Below are 24,314 nucleotides of genomic sequence, written 5' to 3' on the forward strand. Positions count from 1 at the left end.
CCGGCAAGTCATACTCATCGTCATGGCCATTTTTGTCATTATTTTCAGGAATTAAAGTTATACTCTCATTGTCGCCAAGCATTTCGCTACAACCAATTATGGTATGTTCTTCATTGTAATGAACAATATTTTCCATTGCAATATTAAGTTCAGTACCAGCTTTGGCAACAACACAAGATTTACTAGTTTTCCACTCATCTTGATCTTCAATGGATTTTAGCGTAATTGATAAAAATTGGTCAAATTTCGTAATATCAAAGTGAACTTCTCGAAATGGTGGGTTGTTTTGTTTGAAAAAATGAAAGTATGCTAAAACCTTATGTTTCGATACTACTTCTTCAATAAAATTGCTGCGATACTCAGGACGCCGTTTTAAAGCTATGGGTATCAAATTCTGATCAACTGGTAATATTGTTTCGATACTTGGCCCAATTTCAGCTTCAACACATATCATAGATCCGATGACCCGAAATTTCCTGGATCTGGGAATATGGGCAACTCTTATGAAGGAAATGACCAGCTTCAATAAGTGGGCTTCACATCGATTCAATCTCATATCTGGAGTTGTGAGTTGCGCTGGTAAATGGCCGAGTTGAAACTTGTAATGCTTTTCATTACACGATGGAATACAACCAGCATAGATGGTCCGGCAGCAGTGGTGGCAAATATACCAATGGCTTTCATATGATTTGTACTCATCTGTACAGTGATAATACACAGAATAATATCGTTTTGACGAAACCATAATGCGCGACCGTAAAACGACGGTGCTGCTTTTTTGTGGAAGAAATTTCGCATGAAAAATTTTTCTCAAACGTAATGCGACCCATGTAAAGGGGGCGTGGGGCATTGTATTCATTAATATAGGGTGGGATTGACATATTTACCCAGGTGGAGAGGAAAGCCGATTCCCTGCTATTGTTCGAATTTTTGTCTTCGTTTTTAATATTCAAGATATTCCAGACTGACAAAGTAAATTTAAATAGATTGTGAGAAGCCGTGGTTCGCCATACATTTAGGCCTTTTTATCGTCTTTGCTTCCCCCGGGATAGATATGTACCTAAATCCCATGCTCTAATCAGAAATAACCGCATTTGACTTCATATTCTGTGCTATAACTACGTTTTCTGCCTAATGGATATGCATTCCCAATAAGCATATGCTCATAGTTAGTATGTTTTCAACGTACCATACTTCGAAACCCAAAACCGAACACGAATTGAAAAATTGCAAGTCTCAATACGGGTAATTTCGCACCCAACGCGGCGGAAGCAAGGGATTTTTGCAGCGAGAGATATGCTTTCTCCATATGCAACGAACCATTTAGCTGGACGACGTAAAAAATGCAGGGCACAATGGATTAATGAGCAAGTATTTGGAAGTTTCTACTCATTGTATATATGCTCATTGAATAGACTTAACTAAGCCAAACAGAAATTCTGACGTCAAACGTGTTTGAAAAATCCAGAAACGGTAAATTTGGCGTTAAAAAAAACAATATGGCAACCCTTTCATGCAACGTAATGTTGGTCTTTCCTGCTTTTGTCTTCCGTGAAGTCTTGACATACCTGTCTGTATTCCGTAAACACTGAAAAAGAAATTGAACATCCTTAGTATGACATATTTCTTGGCAATAGCGCATAGATCATGAAAAACCTTCACTTAAATGGTTCAAGTGGAAAGCCATTTCGTTGCGTGTTTCACATGTGATGAATAAATGTTTGTTGATGAATAAATAACTCCCAATTACAAAATACTACTCTTAGGACACGGACAAACCCTACGATACTCGTGCAAGAGGATCGTCTGTCGTTAAAATGCATTTTTTGCTTCCCACATTTGCAATGAGTTTCAATTTTTCGACAAATTACCCATTTTCAAATTACTTGAACCTACCGCTTATTATTGACTGCGTCTAGAACAGAATCTGGCATAGGATACCCTCTTGTTTCTGGGATGAAACGCAGAAATAAATATCCGCCCAGTAGTGCCATCCCGCCCATCGCCAACATTGGTAGATTCTGTTCACCGGCTGCCTGGCCTGGAATGAAGTACATTTTCCTTAAGTAAATAAATGACTCAAAAGAAACTGTTCAACCTTAACTTATTGAACAGCCAACTTGTGACGACATAATGTGTCATACAATATTTTATACCATGTATCATTTAAGTTTGTCCTTTCAAAAAAGTAATTTCCAGTGCAAATATCTTAAAAAAGATTATTAGAACCTTTCCAGATTCAATAGCTCAAACGAGAATCTGCATATCATGTTACAAAATACAGCAACCTCCTTCGCAGACTAGAAGGTGAAGTATCATTGTTCAATAATTCTCACCTGCGAAGAACAGAAAAGGCATAACAATTCCTCCTAATCTTGCACTGGCCGAGGCTAAACCTAGTGATGTACTTCGTACAAGAGTAGGTGTTATCTCTCCAATCACCACATACATCATAAAAAATGCGCCAGTAATTGCGAATTTTCCAAGCAAAACAAAGGCATTTGCTAAAATCGGCTGATCTAAAAATAATGAGCAAAAAGGCTCGTTACAGCATTATTATATATTTTCCACACATACTCGTCCAATTCATATACAGTATACGCCTCGCAACAAAGACCGATACCCCCATAGGGTTTTCAACTACGTTGGATTATGTGCCCGAACTGAAAGATCTTACTTCTTTCGAAAAACATAATAGCTACATAGAAAAAACGGCCTAGGTTGAATTTTAAAAATGATTAATAATACAAACTCTCCCCTAAAAATAAGACCGATAGCGCGACCTATTTGATAGCAATTCAACGGCATTATGAGGATGATATGGTCACATCCTCCCAAAATAAGCCCTAGTGTTATTTTTCGAAAGAAATTGAATTAAGAGCCTGTCTTATTTCTGGGGAAACACGGTATGAGTTGTAACATGATCAGAGTTTTTTCGTGACGAAGTAGAAAACACACCAAGACGAACAATCATAAGTATGGTAATGTCATGCTTACTTTCTTTAGTAAATGGTACAACAGTGCAAGAAGTCCCACCAACGATAAGAAACAAAAAACATATTCTTGATCTCCCGTAACGTTGAATTAGGAAATAAGTTGACAGAATCGCGGGAATTTCCACCAATCCAGATAGAAAAATATTGAGGAGCCGATTCCCACTGAGTTGTGAAGGATTGAGTGAAATTCCAAAATAAATCGTTGCAGAGATGAAACTAAAATAAGTTAACATATACGTTTAATTCGAAAATACCATTGAAATGAGGTGAAACGACACATTGTAACGATATAGTGTGAGCTTTGATCCCGAACTGTCTTTTTTTGTATTTTGACCTTGGTCCGAAAATGGCCAAATAAGCAAAATGCCACCGCTCGAATATAAATTTTATTTGAGTTTATTTATTTTAGACTACCTGTTAGATTTGACCTCGCACGCCTCACACTGTATGCCATTTATATGTCTCTATTATATAAACAATCCCAGACAAATTATGTTCCATCTTTATTATCTTAATTTTCTGTTGACTGTGACTTATTATTGCACCACAGTGAAGACTTATGTAGTGAAACTTTATCTCCGGGTTTTGAGATAAAATGCTTCTGAATCCTTATTCTATACGGCAGGGGTCCGCAACTACGGGGTGACGACCCAAATTTGGGTCGCGAAGCCCTCCGCACTGGGTCGCAAAACAATTTAAATTTTCCATAAATATGAGCATCGCGTCTGCGTAGCGTATTTATGTATAACAACTTTATAAATCTCTGATTATAATCATGAAATTTTCCCCCGAGTGTACACTTCCTTATTTACTGCCGTAACATTGGCCAATCAGCATAAGTGCAAAATTTGAAGTAACAATCAACGTTTCAGAAGCGCTCATCAGTCTTTCGTGGTTGTGAACATTACCTCGTTTTGGCGGTTTCCGCGTGTTGTTTGTTAGTTTTTAGTTGTGTTTTGGTAAATATAAGTCCTAATCAAATAACTCAATAATCATTTTGCTGTGTTGAAGTTTTATTTTAAATGCATTAATCAAAAAAAATTAATCTAGAAATAGATGTGATAGACTAGGCCAAACTTTTCTACCGGCACATTTAAATGAATGGTTGTTGAATGTATTGAATTAAAATGATTAAAATGATGAGATTTGTCCATTCTAAATTAAATAGTTAGGGTGCTGTTACATTTGTTATTGTCAGATATTTTTGGTTAAATTCAAAATTTAGCGGGGTTGGGAATTTTAAAGGTAGTTTTAGCCACAAATAATGTTGACAAACTGGTTACTGAAGAATACTCCAAAAAAGCAGCTAGCGGAGAATACAACGGAGAAGGTTAGTGAGAACAGAACACAGCATGCACCTTCAAACATCCTTGCGTCTTCAAGCAGTGGGGATCAACGCCCAACAAAAAACTCATCTCCTCACCCTCATCGAATAGAAATACATCACTCAAACCATCCTTATAAGCGGAGGTACAGCGAAGAATTTATAAAGCTCGGTTTCAAGTGTATTTTTATAAATGATGAGTCACGTCCTCAATGTGTTGTTTGTTCCGGTGTTCTTACCAACGAGAGCCTGAAAGCAGTGAGATTGAAACGCCATCTTGCAGCGAAGCATCCAGAATTCATTGACAAACCAATACATTTTTCCGCCGATCAGAAAAAGAATTGTTAGGCGAAAAGAAAACAATGACAAAGTATCTCACAATCTTAGAAAAATCTCAAAAGGCATTGTATGAAGTGGCATATTTAATCGCAAAAGATAAAAAAAAAAAACACACACACCATTGGAGAAACACTAATCAAAACTATTGCAATTAGTCAAAGTATGAATGGAGTCAAGGTAACTAAGGGAATGAAAGAAATACCAATGTATGTAGATACCATTCGCCGACGTATCAGCGAAATGGGGCAAGATATTAGGTGCCAACTGAGTGATAGAGTCAAATGAGGAAATTACGCTTTGCAATTAGATGAATCCACGGATACGTCTGGTTTAGCGCAGTTGATTGTGTTCATTAGGTATATAGCCAATGGGAAGTTTGAAAAGGAGTTACTCATGTGCGTGGCGCTTTCTGGAACATGCACTGGTAAAGACATATTCTCAACAGTGGCGACGAGACTACAGAATGATGGATTATCATGGGAGCGGTGTATTAGCATTTGTACTGCTGGGGCTGAGGCCATGACGGGAAAACAAAGGTTTTTTAGCAAGAGTATTAGAAATTGCGCCTCATATTAATTTTACGCATTGCATTCTTCATAAGGAAAATCTGACTAGCAAAACATTGGACAACAATTAGAATTAAAGATCGCATTTGATGGCAAAAGAAGTTTGGCTGAATTTTCGATTTCAGCTGCAAAGAATATCCGGAGTTATCAGCTGCTGCAATGAATGTTCTGTTGCCATTTAGAACTACCTACTTATGTGAAAAGATTTTTCCTGCGTTTTCATACATAAAAAACAAATAAAGATCAAGGCTAAAAGTAGAAGATGATCTTCGAATTGCTGTCTCCCAAATTGAACCTCGAATTGATATGTTGTGTTCAAAACACAACGCTAATAATTCGCATTAGTCATAATAAACGCTATTATTCACGAATTTATGTGATAAGTTTCATATAATTTTGTGCAAGAAAATTGCTAGTGTCAATAATAGTCTTAACTTTACCTAATAAAGAGTAAAGAGGCATTGTATATGCCTTTTTAGCCATTTTCAATACTTTATAATATTATATATTACTTTATTAATATATGAAAGAAATCAAGATTTCATAATTATAAATAAATTATTAATAAAAAATATTAAAATCATAACTAATTACATGTTTACCAAATGCTTGGGTCGCGAAAAATTAGAAAAAAAAATTTAGGTCGCGCTAAAAAGTAGTTGCGGACCCCTGCTATACGGCACTGTGGAATTGTGTGAGTGTCGTTTAATATTGAGATTTGTCTTGGATTTAGTTTAGCATAGGGGTGCGCGTTTCGTGAAATATGCCATATAAATTTTGCTTAATGAGGCCGTATTTAGTATTGATGGCTATCATTGTGAATGTTATCTTATCATTCTGCCATTGCTTATTTATTTATAGTGCATCCGTGTCGTTATAAATTAGTTTTATCGTTGGTCTTCAAGTTTCTGTGCTGTAGCAGCATTTTACTCATATGTGGAGATTGATGAATACAGTTCGTTTTCTAAGGATCTCGTTGCCTCTTTACTATTTTAGTTTTGCAGTTACTAGAAGCTTAGAGATTGCGCATAATTCTTCAAGACGGGTGCGGGTGAAAATATAACTCCACTACAACAACGTTGAGTGGATTGGAATTCACGTTCCAACTTTACACTACCAATAAAATATACGAACCCTGTGAGATACATAACACAACTTCGTACACGCAATGTAGGATTCTTCATCATATGCAGATAACTGGCTTCTTTTTCAAGGTCAAAATTATCTAATGATACTTTTTTTTCTTCTATCTCCTGAACAATGGCATTAGATGATAGATGAAAATCTCGTTTATAAAAAATATCTCTGAAGCAATATACAAGAATATATCCCAACACGAATACCTCTTTTGTTGACAAATTTTGAAACACTTTTTCGACATCAGCATTTTTCCCGTTAACACTGGCAATTTTCTTTGTCAAAATTTTGGCTTCTTCGATTCTCCCACTGACTATCAGCCAACGTAGAGACTCAGGCAACAACCTGAAACATTTTGCTATATTTAATGTGGTTTGTTTGATACTTTGGTTTTTGGCATAAAGTAGTGTTTGAGTTTGCTTGTCTTATATAACGTCGCTAGTAGTTATACCCAGCAAAACTATCACCTAACGAGCCAGCATTAGAACATAGGTGTATATACAGGGTGTCCAAAAAGTTCCGCCCGATTTCATATAGCAATACCAATCGCAAATTTGAATAAATTTTTTTGTATGATAAATGGAGACTATAACATCCAACATCTATAACATCTAATTAGATACAGGCTGGCTATATCTTTTTTATAATTAAAAAAATAATATGGGATTCTAAAGACTTTATAATCGGGCCAAACTTTTTGGACACCCTGTATATCCACAGACACGGAATTTGCTAGTCAGTAGGGCTGGGCATTTCGAATCGAATAGTAAATTATTTGCAAATTTTGAATCGCCGCCATCTTGTTTTCCTTTCTTCCGCCAATTGTCGAGGTGAATACCTCAAATTTTTTTAATCGAAGCCATATTTTTTCGACGCAATTCTGACATATGACTATTTTCTACAGTCAGGTATTGATAAAACTTGTTTCTTATTGTGTGTGAACGCTCAGCAATCTGTCTTAGTGATGTTTTCGGTAATTCATTTGTTGACAGGACCAATTACAATGAAAAGCCGCATACAATTATATATATATCTCCCAAGTATTCAAGATTCGATTCGAAAAAAATATTCGATTTTGAAATTATCAGGTATTCGAAAATGCCCAGCCTTAGTAGTCAGTACCAGTATGTTGGAGCTGAATTCCCCACGTTAGCGGTCAAGGTGGGGGTGGCTGTCGGAATATGGAGTGTTTTTTTTTAATCGAAACAGTGGTATTTTAAGTTGAATATCAGGTCCCATGAGACGCGGAAAATATTTAAAAATAAAACATAAAAATAATAGCCTTCAAGCGCCTTTTTCCATCTTTAAGTATATACTAAAAATTTAAAATTGATTGTTTCATTAGTTGAGAATTTTTCCGAACAACAACAAAAATTTAACAAAACAGTGAATATGTTCAGTTCGTGTCGAATACAATCACGTCATTATATTAAACCTACCATATCAATGGGATGTATAAAATACCGACACAGCTAGTTGCCCACAAGTACCATCGCCAGTAGGGGAACAAGTATCCAAAAATTGGAGATATCATATATCCAACTGAATAGGCAATGCTGCACATAGCTCCGATCTCAGTTTTGCGTTTTTCACCCAAAAATTCTGTAGCTGTGATATTGTAAAATATGATGGTATATTACAGATCAAACTTTGACATGAATTATTTTTTGGGGTACAGCGGTAAAGATTTTAGTATAAATAGACTTCCATTCACTTAAACGTGGAATTCTTCCACCGTTTTACATTTGTGTTGTTTTCAGCCAAGACCCTAACGAGTGATGAGTCGATGCAGCGCCCCTGGTTTCTGTACCCTATGCCACACAAATGACGGATATAAATGCAGGATGTTGGGTCTTTTCAATCCAGCGTTCAAAGATTTGCTTCGAATCACATGAATTTATCACATTTTATCAACATATATATATCATCTTTCAAATATACGGTAAAAACATTCTATGTCTATTTCAAAGTGTAAGTTCCACAAGAGACTTACCCAAAACAAACGTGCAAACATATCTGATTATTCCAGTAAATCCAGAAAGAAAAACAAAGACGGCGTAGGATATGTAATTCCATGAACAACCAACTACGCCGACCATTACAAATTGCAAGAATGAGAATACAAGAATTATGGGACGACGTCCGAATCTAGAGTATTATAAATCAATATTAGAATACAAGTGAAGAGTGTATTAGAAAACAAAATGATCTTATCTAATATCTTTTTATTGTTTGAGGGCGACACATATATGATAAACAATACAATTTTATTTCGAACTTTCGTCTTCTCTGTAACACAGAACATGGAAAATGAACAACACAGACTAAGTCGATGGGAAGATTGTGAAATACGCAAAACCTAGAGAAAAGTTTACCGCAAGTGACTTGACCAAAACTTGTGGCCATTCACACAAACGGTAGAACGCGTTACACATCTCACATCGGCGAATAAAGTCATAAACGGCATATATAAACACGGGAATATATCATTCACATGGAGCTTACTTGTAAATAACTTTGATGAATGTGGCATTATCGAAATTGAACGATATGAATTGCACTTTCTCAAACTTGACACCCATTTGGGCCAATTTTATTGCCAAAATATCATATCATCACGTAACCCTAAATACCCCCCCCCCCCCCCATTTAAATTATCTGTTCCATCTCACTTCTAAGTTGTATTTTGACTCAAGTTACACAAGCTAATCTTTGTTGGTAGGCTATTGTTTTGTCATTGTGGCAGTTAATTTGCTGTTATGTATGCGCCTGAATGCGCGTAGTAATCAGTAAAGTTTTAATATCATTTCAACCAAACATTCGAATTCACCAATCTAAGTGCCCGACTGCCCGGTATAAAAAATTTTACCCCTAAATCAAAACAAAAATATGGACACATGTCAAAATAAGGATGTTTCTTAGAAATAAGGACGTTATGGCAGCCCTGATTATAGGTAATGTTATATTAACGATGCTAAATACTAACCTGTCTGCCAAGTTTGAAAAAAATTGTGCTAATAAAAGTCCGGCCATATATAGTGAAGCTGTTATCGGAACTTTCCACCCGTTTTCACAGACCAGACCAAACTGAAAAATAAAGATATAAATAAATATCAGACACACAGAATTATAAAGTACTCATGAAGTTTAAATCACTACATATTTCTATGGAATTTAGCAATGTTAATAATTAATGTGAAACTGCAGTTTGTTTGAAGATTTGTCTGAAAAGAGCTTTGGATACAAATTCTAACTACGTTTAACCCGATAACACTCTGAAGTTTTCAGTTTTTGCCATAGCAACATACATTGTATTTCGTAAAATATGAAAATCTACAAACCAATTAAGCAAGAAAATCAGAGGTACAAAGTGCTAACTAACTAGTTATTGATACCTCTGCAATGACGGTATTATCGTCTTCATATATCCCTTCAGCTTTGCATAGAACTGTATTGTTTTCATGAAGTACGCCGCATTGATTGAAAGTGTTCTGTTCTTGAAAAAAGCTCTGATTCAAGGACATAGGATGTGAAATGTCCTGCGAAAAATGTTCATTTATATGTGCTTTCGATTCCGTTTTCAAAAATATTCAAACTATAGAATTGTATATATTAATTCTTATAATCGTCGGTAAATTCTATGTAATTGAACGTTTCATTTGCACACCGTCTGAGTTCAATGTATACTTATTCGTGAACACGCCTCGATATTTATTTGATAGGAATTTTTATATCGAAAATTAGCCCGTGTTTCTTTCGGCTGCTTCGCTAAATATATAATGTGTTTTCAGCAGTCGTTCACAACACTCCCACAGTCTAAATTGGAATGCGGGCTGAATACTATCCATGAAAACCTAACTACTCACCTGAGAACCATTTCCAATATCCCTGGTAGAACAATAAAACCTCGTTGGGTACTGGGTATAAGCAAACATCAATAATGGCAATGCATTTGGAACCAGTGAAAGTAGCAGTAACACGGATACTCGTTTCTGATATTTTCCAAATGAACCAATGTCCTCAAGAAGATCTTGATAATCCATTTATCCGAAGTTTATTTTAAAATATTTTGGTGTAAAGTTGCTCTGGTTATGAGAAAAAGGGCGCGCGTAAAATTGATTTGATTCAATTTTCAACTTAAAGATTCCAAAAAGTCGTTTAGTGACGACAAATTCGTTCAACGTTCGAAAATTCGAATCAACGTTTTTCAGTCTATAAACTGTCAGGAGATTAGCCACAGCCTTTCGTCCAAATTATCAGTGTCGATTTGCTATGCAATTAACCAACTATTCAACGTTCCAATGCTTAGGCGAAAGTAATATGTTGGTAATATGGACTGCTCTTCGGCGACGACGAATTCAGTAAGATCGCGACATTCTCTCCAATATTCATCTCCAAACGTTTCAATCTGAGAAACACACGCTTAGCAATAATGACCGTTTTATGGCAATGAGTTCATAGCTATGGGTCAACACTCAAGCTAAAAGGCGGTACAAATGCACTAATCTGTATGGCTAACGCATTTAACAACACCACAGAAAGTAATTACATTGCACGCAATTCCTTACTAACAACATCGGATTTGAATTTTGATAAAAATTCTACAGCTTCGTTATGCCAATGCGAGCCTCCTTCATTTGATACGGTACTATATACTCCATATCGCACTTTCAAATAATTGCTTGTGGCGCCTGATTATTTTATTTGTGAAATTAACCTAACAATGCCGGTAATTTTTGGAAGACTTCATCCAACAATCCAAGGGCCTAATTTAGATATTTTCTACACATTATAATGGCAAGAATTACTTTAGTGTCGGCTCATTTGTTAAATATATTTAATATTACCTATCGATCATAGTGCCAGTTGAAGTATGTTTTCTAAGTGAAGTCATAATTCTGGAATTCATGAAATAAAAAATATCAAAATTTAATAAGGCGTCATTTGACTAATCCATCATATCACAGTTGTTATATATGAATCCACTTGAAAGCAATTAATCCAATTGTTGATAATATTTGTTTTCTGTTCCGAATTTCGTGTTAGATTTTGCGAACTATATTCTCAGTCTCAAACATGAATTTTCAACAAGCTTGGAGGCATGGTCTGTATATAGCTCACTGACGCTAAGTAAGAATGAAGGAGTTGCGTACAGGCTTAATTTTAACAAGAAACGTTTCGTAAGCAACCTGAATCAGCGAATTTTTATACAATCTTGTTGCTGAACTTTCATTAATTAAATTTAAGCTACTCTAGTATTGCGCTCACTTATAATTCTCCAAACAAGATCTTATATCGATAGATATGAATTATATAGTTAGAAAAGTTATAATCGGAAAAAGAACTTCCTTCCATCTGCGTGACTCGGAAGTATAAACAAATCTATACTATAAACTGGGTGATGTTCACGAGACACGCTGACACGAGAAGCATGAATCATCATCACAGAACCTGTGAATATATTCTCATCCACATAAAACAGGAAAGACATGACAGCAGACAAATCAATCGATTTTGTCTAAATCCAGTCTAGAGTCTAGAACATGACAGATTTGACTGTTTAGAAATGAATCTTGGCGATTTCTAACTATAACATCTCAACCAAGATAACTTTCCACATTTGGAAAAAAGTCATGGCTGTAAATATGGCACTTTTTGGCTTCGAATTGCTAGCTATCCCTTTAAAGAAAAAGTATTCAGGCGAAAAAGCTAGCTGCACATTTCTCACTGAATTTGTTTAAAGTCAGGTTGACAATAAATTTGCATAGCAATTTTCCTCGGAAATTTATGCGTTTTAACTCATCATTTCTGAAAAGACCCCTGCTAATGCCATAAATCGACAACAAAAAGAAATTATTTTTGTGAGTGCAACTACTGGGAAGTCCAAGTTATGAATGAAGCTGAGGCTCGCGGTTTCACAAGTTATTTGTATCTGGCCTTCCTGTATTAAAGGTTGTACACCCCTGATGTACAGCATTAGATTATCAAATGCGAACTTAACACCCTCCAAGCTGGAAAAACATGCCAAGAACAGGCACGGATAGTTACTGTGTATTTCGAGCGAGACGCGGGCACGTTTGACTGCGAGGCACGGAAATTGCATTTGTGCAAGGCAAGCACGCATTCTAAATTCAACAATACTAACCAATGGTATACTTCAACGCAACAAATGGAAAAAATTACGAAGATTGAAGAAAGTTTACAGTTTTGAGTGCTCTCGACGGATATTATCATTTTTTTGAATCAGAAAGTCAATTACTGAAACAATGGCTAGATTGTCATAAATTTATTATTTCATGTTTAACTATTATGACACTACTTTGTAATATTCGTTATTGCAAATACTCAGACGAGAATATCGGTCAGAGACCGAAGACTTATTGATCGAAAGTTAGGAGATCCCCCAAAACAGCGCCCTTACTTCATAGTAACACCTTGTGTCCCATCACTAATTAATTAATAACTCGCTAATTATACGACATAATTCATCCAAAATCAATAGGTACGACATATAATTAATGCACATGCAAAATTTTGAGCAGATTCAATCTCGCCTTCGTGAGATATCGCGTGCATCTAACAGACAGACAAACAGGCAAATACCTATCAACATACTTACCGATTAGAATCGATAAGTAATAGGTATGACGTAGTTAATGACTCGTGTCTTTCGTAAATAACTCCTAAATATGAGACTAACTATGAAAATGATGGGCCAATACCAAATTTCAGCTACGTAGAATGGTTTATTCACTCAGTCAGTATTGTATCAGTATTTTATGTCAATACATTCCGTAGGCGCATATGTATAAAATACATGAGCTCTTTCAATCGCTAATCCCATCTCGTGCAATCTATATCATACATATATATATCAGAATATACATGGCCATTGAATTATTATTAATAAAAAATCTGTCGGCGAATTTTGGAAAAAAAAACTGTGCTGATGAAAGTCCGGCCATATATATAGAGAGAAACTGCAATAGGAACTTCCCATCCGTTTTCACAGACCAATTCAAACTAGAAAAAAGAGAATACGTAGCAAGCATAAAGTTTCGGAAAACCAGGTACAAATACTCTGACGTTATGGGATTTAACAATCTCATGTTTCATATATATAATAAACTCAAGCTTGCAGGAGTCGTAACGGAACACGTGAGTGAAATTAGGCAATTTATGTTGCACTCATTACGCCAATAGTTCCAAACTTCAGTGGTCAAACTCGGTTGGCCGTGATATTTCATCAGTTTACTGTCACTGTGCCAATCATGCCAATTTTTGTGCTTAAAGTTTTTCCAAGAACTTCAATTATATATATGAACCTGATACGAGTTTACTACAGATGTAATCAAATCCTGGATTCGGGAAGAAGTTGTTGTTTATTTGCTATACCAAATCAGACATATATTTGTGAATAGCCAGCCAGGGAATATTTCGGGATAGGTTACCTGTCATTCTGCAGAAGATGCTCAAATGACTTCACTTTCACTTTTGTTACCCTAGCGGAATATTACAAGACGGAAATTCACGTGTATTTGAAACCTTACTTTATATGTTTAATCCGGAGGTATCCGGAAGATGAGTAAGCTGAGAAGCTCAAAATAATGTCCTTGAAAAGTATTTACTGCAAATTTCAATTCAGTGGAAGTTTCGCAGATGTAATGATGTTTCCGCGAGATGGCGTTCCGAGTTGAAGTTGACGAATTCATCCATAGTATGTTCGATTGAGGTCATTTTGAACTGAATTTATATTTATGTTTTAATATGGTTTTCCACCAGAGTGCAGTGGCCTAACTAAAAAATTTACGATCCAAACACTGTATTATTAAAAATGCATGAAATAGAGGCATTCTGGGTATTCTGCCAGCCAGCGTTTAAAGGCACCTCTCTCGCAAACATAAACCTATGTTTCGCCTTTAGTGCGCCATTGGCCTGCAACTCTCTTATCAATACTCCTAAAAGTGAGCAAACATAAATAATGGGATATGTGAAATTACTTAAATTAACTTTGAAGAATTCAAGTGAAATATTGTATACAGGTTATTTATGAACTTCTCCTAAGCATAGAGTTGGTTTAATCCAATAGCATAGAACTTTTAAAGCTTGTTTCCGACTTGGCCCTGTACCCAGAACGGCTAATAGTGACATACACATATAATATGATGTACACACGAAAGGTTGCTGTCTTTACGTGCTTTCATTGCTCAAATTATGGCCTCCTGAATTTAAAAAAATCCTTTCGGCCCTTGCCGTGAAAGAATTGACTAAAGAGCATGATTCGTCAATGTTAAAATACAGAATTTAGGAATGTGATTCAATTCAACATATATCTCAATTCTGTATTTTCACACAAAAGGCTACGAATTCACTCACCGAATGTCTGGTAAAAGAAAACTGGCTTAATAGTGTTTGTGTCGGTACACGGGCCAATTGTGATTACATACTAAAACGGTTGCTATCTATGTACAATCAATTTACGAAATATTCAAATAAAACAGAGAATAACAATTAAATATATAATATGCTGTCCTATTTGAGCATTCATCTTTCTTATTATCCAAATCCAAATCTTGTTATTGTTTATATTATTTTGTAATGTAAGAATGTTATTTAGAGTTTATCCCCGTGATTAGCTGAGCCCAATCAATGGAAAGGCGATTGGCTTGATTAGATTGAGACCTCTCATTATTTGGTCGATAGTGTGCGGTTTACAATGCGCCATCAAAGGAACTTTGTTGAGCGAAGCGAACCGATTTGTCATGACGAGGGAAGAAGTGCCGCTGGAAAATGCTATAGCGCGCGGGACGAGGAAACTCAATAACGCAACTCAGCTGGAGAGCTTAAAAATTCAGTTTGGCATAGTTGCCAACCAGTCTGTGTCTTCGACAGCGCAGGGTCAGAGATTTTAAGCATTAGGCTTCACAGCAGTTTTCTCAGCGTGTACATACTGTCCGTGCTGTGAGTTTTTGTAGAAAAGAATAGGCAAAGCCTGCTGAGCATACATCACAGTGTGAGACTAATCTGAATGAAAGTACATATCAATCCAAAAGCTAATTACCGGAATATATTGGAAGTCAAACGGCGCCGCATAAAGTACAACATATTGTTGTTGCAGATTATTTTTCTTTGTGAACTTGTAACTATATAAAACCATGAAAGATTCTAACGACGGCATATTTCCGACCAGGTTGGGCGATAGTCATCACAACGACGTTGAAATTTATGTTAGCCACCAGCAACAAGTTCCTTCACATCTGTATGAATACCCTTCAAATCCGAATAACAACAACAATAATTGCGTGGGACAAATAGCACCTTGCCAGCAGAGCCTGTACTCATATGGGGCCCCGTTTCCTGCAAAGGTGTCTCAAATTCCTCAGCATGGCATGCAGCAAACGCCCTGCTACGAATTACGATGCCGTGACCCAGTTGATATGACGCCTTATGGACATTTTCATAATTATCGAAAATTTACTCCTGAAAGTTTTGTGCCTTTGTCCTCGGAGGAAATTTTCTATGATGCTAATTATCATTCGAGTCATGGAGCCCAGTATCACGACCACTCGGCCTCTGCTGGCAACAGCAATTTCGCGGTTGGTTTCCGCCCCACGTCCACCGCTTTAGATTTTAATTACAAATTTACGCATGGCAACAAGTTCTATCCGGGCCCACAACCTTTTGGAGAATTCTATCCGTATATGCGACCACATGGAATTCCGCAACACATGGAAATACCATACGATACCGAATTTGTTTGCAAATGGCTTCTGCCCGTCACTCTAATTCACGAAGAACAGAAAAAGCCTTCCGCTATTCAACAACAACCATGCAATATGGTATTCGTTAGCATGATGGACTTGGTTACTCACATAACGATAAGCCATATTGGAGGACCAGAGCAAGTTGATCACACATGCTACTGGCAAGATTGTGCAAGAGGAAAAAAGGCATTCAAAGCAAAGTACAAACTTGTAAATCACACCCGAGTACATACCGGAGAAAAGCCCTTTGCGTGCCCGTTTCCAGGCTGCGGAAAAATGTTTGCTCGCAGTGAAAACTTGAAAATTCACAAACGAATTCACACAGGTATGTATTATGCATTTATTAAATAGTTTGTTATTGTAATCATTTGCTTTTTGACTATTTCCTTCGCAAGATTCCTTTTCTTTGCAAGATTCATTTTGCTGAATTCTTCCATAACTGAAGTACAATCTCTAACATTATCGAAACATAATCATGCAGTTGTCACCACAGACCAGGTGTGAAGCGTTATTAAATCAATTACGCAGCCTCGTATTTCCCCAATGGCAATGACATTTTAGCAACTTTTATGATCAGTAAACGGTAAGAGAAGCTATTAATGATGTTCTGAAATGTTTTATCCCAACTTTTTTCTTTTGTTTATATTCCTTGTTATCAATCACATTGTAAAGTAATAATTGATTTGTTATTTGCAAATTGTATAACAAACAAACGGAATCGATTTTTCTTAATTCTCGCTTTTCCGTACCCGTCTTGCGTGATTCTCTCGGGCACTGTCGTTTTACATAACTTTTGTTAAATAAAGCATCACATTGAAAATCTTGTTTTGAATGAAAACCCACAAGCATATATACCTTGATCACACTATTATACAATGTTAAAAAAATCATCATACTTTAATAGCTAATATTTCCTTCGTTTTGAGACCAACAGAAATAAATAAATTTAAACGCAAGCATGGAGCAGTAAGAGTGAACTAAAACTTGTCGCTGCAGAATTTTTGTAACATACTATTAACACGACCGTAGTTATGTAATAACTTGTTTCGCCTTCAAATTTATTTCACTTTAGTTAGGTGTGTCATGTCACTAAAAAATTGCCATCTTATTATTATATTTTGCGACTTCATATGCTAGCAGCACATAAGGTTTTGTTACAGTTGGCTGCGTTTTAACTCATTTGAAAATAATGATAATTTGCTGATAAGTGGTTTGTAGGTTTAAAATGAACTTGTTAAATAATTATTTATTCATTTAGGTGAGCGTCCATTTACCTGCACCTTTCCTGGATGTGATCGAAGATTCGCCAACAGCTCTGACAGAAAGAAGCATAGTCATGTTCATACTTCTGACAAACCGTACACGTGTAAGGTATGTACTGTAGACGTCTATTTTTTGTTTGTTTATTATTTTCGACTCTGAAGTTTGGGATTGATACGGTCGGTAAAAATTGTTTCTGGTATGGCTTAGTACTTCCTTTGTCAGCTCATCATTGATTTTAGAGTTTAAATTCAATGTTTTATTGTCACATTTTTGGAATTGTTTATAAATCGTCCACAGGAGCTTTTGATGTTATGACATAATTTCATTCATGTGTGTTGAAATTTTTATATTTGTTCGGCAAAAATGTTATTCAAGTGCTCTATTCGCTCCACGCGTACGAGGTAATTGAATTAACCGAGAGAATTTTCAACATATTTCAGATCGGTTCGGCCATTTTGTATTTATATACATTTGAATATTCATAACGCAGTTTCATAAATTACTTTCTATTCCCGATTTAGATAAAGGGATGTGATAAAAATTACACTCATCCAAGTTCATTACGTAAACACATGAGACTTCACGAAGCTCAGGGAGACGTAACTAATCAAGAAGAACAAGACATGACATCGGTAATTCTTTACCAACCGGCTCCACCCCCTTCATCGGACAGTAATAATAACATTTCAAATGCGCCATACACATATTCCCAAACACGGATAACAACTTTAGACACTGAAATAACCAATGGCCAAAATGCAACATTTGTTTCCTCAAACGAATCCAATGTCGTGTTGCCATATTTACCAAATCCAAATGGAAGTACTAAAATTGCAATACCGAAGCCAGAGTTTCCGCCATCGATAGTCAATCCCTTATGTTCTCCTCCAACTTCAATGAACGATGTTAACAAACCCATGCATACCCCAGCACCTTGGACTGCAGTCACACCCTCATCACGACCAAATGATTGGTACATGTACCAGAGTCAAAGACTGGGAGGTATGCCAACTCCACCGAGCGAAGAAAGAAATCACAGGAAAGATGATTATTACAAGAATTTTGGCGAAAAACGAGAAAATAACTTGAATCCTATTCAACAACAACAACAATCAGGTTGTGATATTTATGTATCGTAACCGTATAGGTAGTGTTTTCCACTACAGTATTGTCCCTGTTCCCGAGACTAATGTGCAATGGCTGTTGTAAGGTCTCTATTACTTCGTTCGGCTTTTCGCGACCGTTTGGCGACTTTCAACATCCGTGCATCTCCAAACATACGGTGCGTTGGTTAATTAACGTTACTAATACTTGCAGAAGACAACAGCAGAGAACAGAGTGTCCGATCCTGGCTATGTGGCTCACTATAACTGGGCTCAGTCGAATAACCAGTAACCTTTGGTATACAATTTAACCACTGATGGACAGGTTTGATGTTTATATACAGTATTTTTGTTCCGACTTGGTTACAACCTGTAGTATTAACCCGCTGTAACCATATACATTTGCCTGCCATTAATTTGCTAGTATTTGATTAGCAGTTATATCTGAATAATGCCATCGCCAGATAATATTGATTCTCATTAATTCTTCTAGTTGGTATTTACGGATTTAACTTAGGTTTTATTTTGTTTGTCTTGATGTTTTTTAAACAGCACGTTTGATATTTTGGATACAATTCACCATGCACCATTTCACTATGTTTGCTGAGACCTACATGAGCTTGAATATAGCAAGTATTAGGGATCGATATATTCGATTTATCTTTTTTGGTTCTCTATCTAATTGTAGGAATGATGCATAACAGCTTTTTAACACACAAGCTAGTTATTTCACGATTAAGTGTATTTTTTTTGGTTATACACTTTGTACACTTGTATTCAACACTCAACGACAAAACTATTTTTTTTTCGTTTTTTATTTTTTTGATTATCACATATTTTTTTTCATTTTTGTGCCTTTACAATAATTAAAGTCGCCAAAACCGTTTGATGCCATTTTGCGGCCTAGAATATATTTTCTTGTCATCATTTTTATTACTCTGATGTTTTGATTATGGTTGTTCCATCAAAATTACGGGATCGTATATTTATCTTAGTCAACTCTTCTTTTTCACAATTTCACTGCTTTTCTCAATTTTCCCTACACTCCGGCGTTTTAAACTTGTTTCATTAGCATTATAAAACAGTCCAACAAGGACAAGTTGAGCTATAATATATATAAATATGATGCTTCTATAATTGTTTTTGTAAATTTATTCGTTATTATATATGTTCCATATTAATGCAAAATGCCTTAGGTCATTCCTGAATAGAACAATTTTTTTGAATTGTTGCTCGCAATCCTTTCTAAAGGACATAAATTGAAGATTTCAAATGAAAATTGTGATAAATACCGTTTTTGCCTAGATATCTTGCCTTTATGCGATCATTGTTATAAACTTTGCCTTAATTTTGAGATATTATTGTGATCGCCATTTGCAATTTCATATATTCTCCCAGTAATATTTGCTATTTTTTGCATTTCATATTGTGCCCCTGTTTTATTCTTATTCTTTGTTAAATATTAATTTCGCAAATACAATAGAGCTTGTGAGTCGATAAGGCTATTTTACATGAAAAGTTCCACACAAATACTCGATCTAAAGTGAGTTATGATTTATGAATTCGACAAATATTATCGGTGTAAATCTAAAACAAAATGGCATTATTGAACTGAAAACGGAAATGTCCTTCTTGTGAGTAACTGATTGTTCATTCGGTTAATTGCTTAAAAATTTAGAACATGGAAATCTCGAAATAACGAGGCGGATTGGAGCTGGAATACCTGATGAGAAATTGAAATATTTCCGTTGTTACAAATCAAAATGGCTGCTGTGAGATATAAATACAACATTTAATATTTCTGAAGGCTTCGAGATCGTTTCAGAAAAGTTGTTTACGCTTTCTTATGAGTTGTAATAATTGTTGTATAATGCGATTTTCCACAGAGCTAAAGCGTCAGAAAGCGAACTCATTAAAATGCAAAGCCCGTGATGAATCAATGTTGGCACATTTTCTCTTCTGTTAAAAAAAGTAAACGTAATAGAGTTTTGTGGTAACTCGTCAGTAGCTCTACTACTACTGGTGGCATTTCGTTGGTTAACCAAAGATGTTCTTAATACCAAGCAAGGTATCGCGGATTTATATCCACAGGCCATGTTCAGAGGAAATAATATACCTCATCATTTCATATGATTCAGTTTAACCGAAATAACAGGCAATTTTTAAAAGTGTAGCTTGCTCGCTATTGTGCTCCGAAAACTACACTTCCTTTTTATTATTCCGCTTAAACGCACAATTATAAGTGAAAGATAATAAAATGAACAGACCGGATAAAGAAAGAAGGCCGGTTTTGAAATTATCGCCCTCTCAGCGGGAGATCCCAAGCGCATAAAGGAAGCAAATATCCCCGATGAATAAATTGGTTTTACGATTCGTTTATTGAACTGTAATGGCACAATGGGGTCAAGGCACCCGCCATTTTGATGCCCTAACTTCATCAGCAATGGATGAGTCGATACTTATATGAAGAAAAAACGGCCTTCAAAAGCAGAATGATATCTTAGTTGAAAATATTCGAAGCAGGACCGAAAATAAAACTTGTTTGAAGTCATGCATACATCATCAACAGTTCAAGCGTGACTAAGACAACCCAATATTTGCGTAGGGAATTATCCTAGAACTCTAAAGTAAAGTTATTTTATGTGACAACGCCTACTATCAGGAAAATTTCAAATATGCTTTCAGTTATTGTTATCCTTGATCATGGTTTGCCAATATATTGTTAACCATTCAATTATTTTCGCCATTCATTAATTTGTTGAAAATTAAAAAGATTGCTACGACGCTTACAATCGACTCTAATTGACCCAATCCCGGGCGTGTAATAGGTATCACATATACATTCCTCATTTTGGTTCAATTTGAGCAAATTATAGAGCAAAATATTTTTTGTTTAGAAGTAGCGTTGCGTGAACAAAAATATTTTTCAATATGATTGCATGAATGTACACGCAATAAAAATAATCGATAAAAAAGGCAAAGGAGACGAAAATAAGATCGAGGTAGTTGGTAGTTGAACTATGTATGTCTGAAGAAGTCTGACCTTGGTCAGACGAAACGTTACAGAAATATATTTGTGTTAGTGTGCAGCAAGACTCTTGAATCACTTGTAAAATAGGTGTTGTAAATAGGAGTTGTAAATAGGATTGTAACTAGTCGCCTACTGGCCCGAATCTGTCACAAATTTCAACCATTAAAATTCGCATGCGATCGAAATCCATAAAAAAATATCATTTCTCTGGTAGTCGTAACTCAAAATATTTGCGTCGTTCTTCATAATACCCCAGTATTCAGCGTTGTTACTTGTTTCATTACTAAACAACTTGAATATATTCTGAAAAAAAATTTGGAAGAAATATTAGATCTATACAAGATTTTGTTGTCTCAAATTCATTTGTAAGATATTAAGATCGTATCTAACAATGCCAGAAATGAGTCCTATTTGTTGCGCAATGCTCGCTGGCCGCGTTTGTCAAATCCATAACAACATCCAAGTCCAAAATATTTCAATCGGGAGTTGGGTTTCTGTTGTTTCCGAATCGGTTAGGAGAAAGTTCACTTGTACAGGGGGATTTCATATAATTATATATATATATATCGATAATCTATTCGTGATTCATTCTCACAATGAAAATTATTGTAATAATATTAAAATCGTCATTTGAATTTTATATCATGAGTTTTATTATTATTAGTTTTATATTGAAAATAAAAAATAAGAGGTTGAAAATGACGTATAAGATAAAAATGTATGCAAAACTTTCGCTTTGTTACTGACTATCGCCCAAAGACAAATATGCACAGATCTTTGCGGAATCGGTTAAATGATATGCAATTCTAATGTTGGTGGAATATTCGTGGCATCGCCACCTCACATTAAGTTAATAGCAAAATCAAACATTTAGGGCAAATGTCTTTCTGATCTCAATAATTACCGATGACGATTGCTTTGGCAGCTGTCGATTATACGCTAAATAAAACCACCAATATTTAACAAATGATTCATTCATTATTATCATCACATTTGCTTCGTATTTATTTATTTTTTAACAAAGTTATTTTTAGACTGATATAAAACAATAAAAATTGAAAATTTGGGGATTTCCACATTTATTAGTCTGCTTTGTTGTCACTGATTGCACTCATTTACTAAGTCTTCTGTTGAAATCATTTCTGTCGTCAAACGGACTCTTGAAAGCAAACCCGCCTTCGTAAATTATCCAACAAAATTTTTTTTAAAACAACAGATTTTTGCCTAAAGTGCACGTCCAGTTTGTCCTATTTAAAAAATAAGTTGAATATGTAGCGAATTATCTATTGTGGCCGAGCTTAGCCACACCTTCATGAATATCTTTATGTCGTGATTTGTTGGGGCGCTTAATACTTGGTGAGTTTCGTGATTATAACTTATAGCAATGTTATCGTCCAAGCGTAAAAGGCATATCAAGACAGGAACTACCCAGTTTTGCTTACGTCATCGACAAAGTGGCATTTAATCTTCGATACGTTCAAATCGGACACGGTCTTACGGATTACTACAGTCGTCCATTTCTATACATGTAATATAACGTACCACTACCAGTGAATTCCGCTGACAAACACTATTGTAAGTCTTGTCTATTTTGAAATATACCTTTAGTATAATATCAGGGCATGTCCAAAATATGAATTTGATTCAGATCTTATGCACTTGAAATGCCAATGCAGGTGGCATTACAGCTACGAGACGGCCAACAATTTGTTTTTACGTTTCCTATCCACCTAAATGACATTGAGCATACTGGCTTTTAAAGAAATACTAAGTAGAGATTTCTTAAAATTATCATATCAGTCTCAAGTTTTACCTGCCTCAGTGTATAAAACATGATACTTATTTAATGAGCCAGCTGATTTAGTGTATTTCAATTTCGACGACTTTACATTTCTGCTGAACTTCGTACCTGGTTTAGAGCTGCAGCTTTCTGTTCAACAAATAAACATAGTATATCACAGCGGTGTCGTAATTATAAAATACACGGCTGTCACACTTCGACATTATTATTTCGGGCGTTCGTGCATTCAGCATTTAAAAAAATTATAACTGTAATTTATAATCACGAGGCACTTTTTTCATGCGTTATCATGGGAGTTGGTTGAAGTTAGGGCGCAGCAGAAAATTAAGAACAATTACTTTTGCGGCATTATATTGATTTAGCTTTTCTTATGATCATGTGATACATATTGAAGTACATGAAATTCAAAATTTGCTGTACCCTTATATTTTACTATTTAGTATTTTGGTTGCATACAGTGAACTAATTAAGTTTTTATTCTCGAATTCTAATATATGATCACAACAAATAATTCTAATTGATCACCTTTGAGTGATAAAACTGAATGTTTTATAGCTACTTTTTGTGATTCCTAATACTGCAATCCCTGCGTTTTCGTTTATTGGTTAACAAGGTTCATCAATTTTCGTGTTGAAATAAATGCTGTTAATTTAGTGCAGCTTTGTGGTTTCCCTTTGACGATCTACTAAAATTTTCTTTGTCACGTGGGCGGCTCTTGCTCCAGATTACAGGACGGTGTGTTCATTGGACTAAATGTACATATGGATCGTTTTTTTTATTCTATCTTTTTTTCGACCACTTGTTATTAAGAAATCTCTATTCTCTTTTATTAATGGGTCAATTGCTTTGAAATTTTCAGTAACTACAAATTGTTGTTGTGTTTTTCTATTCTTATTTTATGAATATTATGAGATATGATATTTTATCCAAAATTTCGATTTATTATTTTTTTAATGGGAATTTTGAATCATATTTATTTTGTTTCGTTTG

At 35.5% G+C, this 24,314-nt stretch overlaps 2 protein-coding genes across 3 annotated transcripts; one reads left to right on the forward strand and one right to left on the reverse strand.

Moving 5' to 3' along the window:
- Positions 1–131: 131 nt before the first annotated feature.
- Positions 132–10,842, reverse strand: LOC120340139 (organic cation/carnitine transporter 2-like). Of its 2 annotated transcripts, none has more exons than XM_039408398.2 (11): positions 10,229–10,842; positions 9,758–9,853; positions 9,349–9,449; positions 8,356–8,510; positions 7,802–7,970; positions 6,569–6,707; positions 6,360–6,478; positions 2,998–3,212; positions 2,337–2,519; positions 1,897–2,041; positions 132–1,588 (listed from the first exon to the last, which is right to left on the reverse strand). In XM_039408398.2, exons 1-11 carry the CDS (start codon positions 10,403–10,405, stop codon positions 1,486–1,488), a joined length of 1,602 nt encoding a protein of 533 aa, XP_039264332.2. In that variant the 5' UTR covers positions 10,406–10,842; the 3' UTR covers positions 132–1,485. The 2 variants fall into 2 exon arrangements, with proteins under 2 accessions (XP_039264332.2, XP_039264331.2); XM_039408397.2 differs by having other exon boundaries at positions 133–1,588; positions 9,758–9,901; positions 10,229–10,835.
- Positions 10,843–15,099: 4,257 nt separating this feature from the next.
- On the forward strand, positions 15,100–19,992 carry LOC120339021 (uncharacterized). Its single transcript, XM_039407063.2, has 3 exons — positions 15,100–16,451; positions 17,385–17,497; positions 17,911–19,992. Exons 1-3 carry the CDS (start codon positions 15,518–15,520, stop codon positions 18,526–18,528), a joined length of 1,665 nt encoding a protein of 554 aa, XP_039262997.2. The 5' UTR covers positions 15,100–15,517; the 3' UTR covers positions 18,529–19,992.
- The last annotated feature ends 4,322 nt before the right edge of the window (positions 19,993–24,314 follow it).

Source organism: Styela clava, chromosome 9 (genome assembly GCF_964204865.1).
Source record: "Styela clava chromosome 9, kaStyClav1.hap1.2, whole genome shotgun sequence".
In the NCBI taxonomy this organism is placed as follows: Eukaryota; Metazoa; Chordata; class Ascidiacea; order Stolidobranchia; family Styelidae; genus Styela; species Styela clava.

Excerpts from the sequence above, each read along its gene's own strand:
- LOC120339021 (XM_039407063.2), top strand. The coding sequence starts at position 15,518 with ATGAAAGATTCTAACGACGGCATATTTCCGACCAGGTTGGGCGATAGT. Across the intron at positions 16,452-17,384 it reads TCACAAACGAATTCACACAG|GTGAGCGTCCATTTACCTGC; the intron begins GTATGTATTATG and ends TTATTCATTTAG. Across the intron at positions 17,498-17,910 it reads ACAAACCGTACACGTGTAAG|ATAAAGGGATGTGATAAAAA; the intron begins GTATGTACTGTA and ends TTCCCGATTTAG.
- LOC120340139 (XM_039408397.2), bottom strand. The coding sequence starts at position 10,405 with ATGGATTATCAAGATCTTCTTGAGGACATTGGTTCATTTGGAAAATAT. Across the intron at positions 9,450-9,757 it reads ATAATACCGTCATTGCAGAG|TTTGGTCTGGTCTGTGAAAA; the intron begins GTATCAATAACT and ends TTTATTTTTCAG. Across the intron at positions 6,708-7,801 it reads TTATACATCCCATTGATATG|GTTGTTGCCTGAGTCTCTAC; the intron begins GTAGGTTTAATA and ends AAAATGTTTCAG.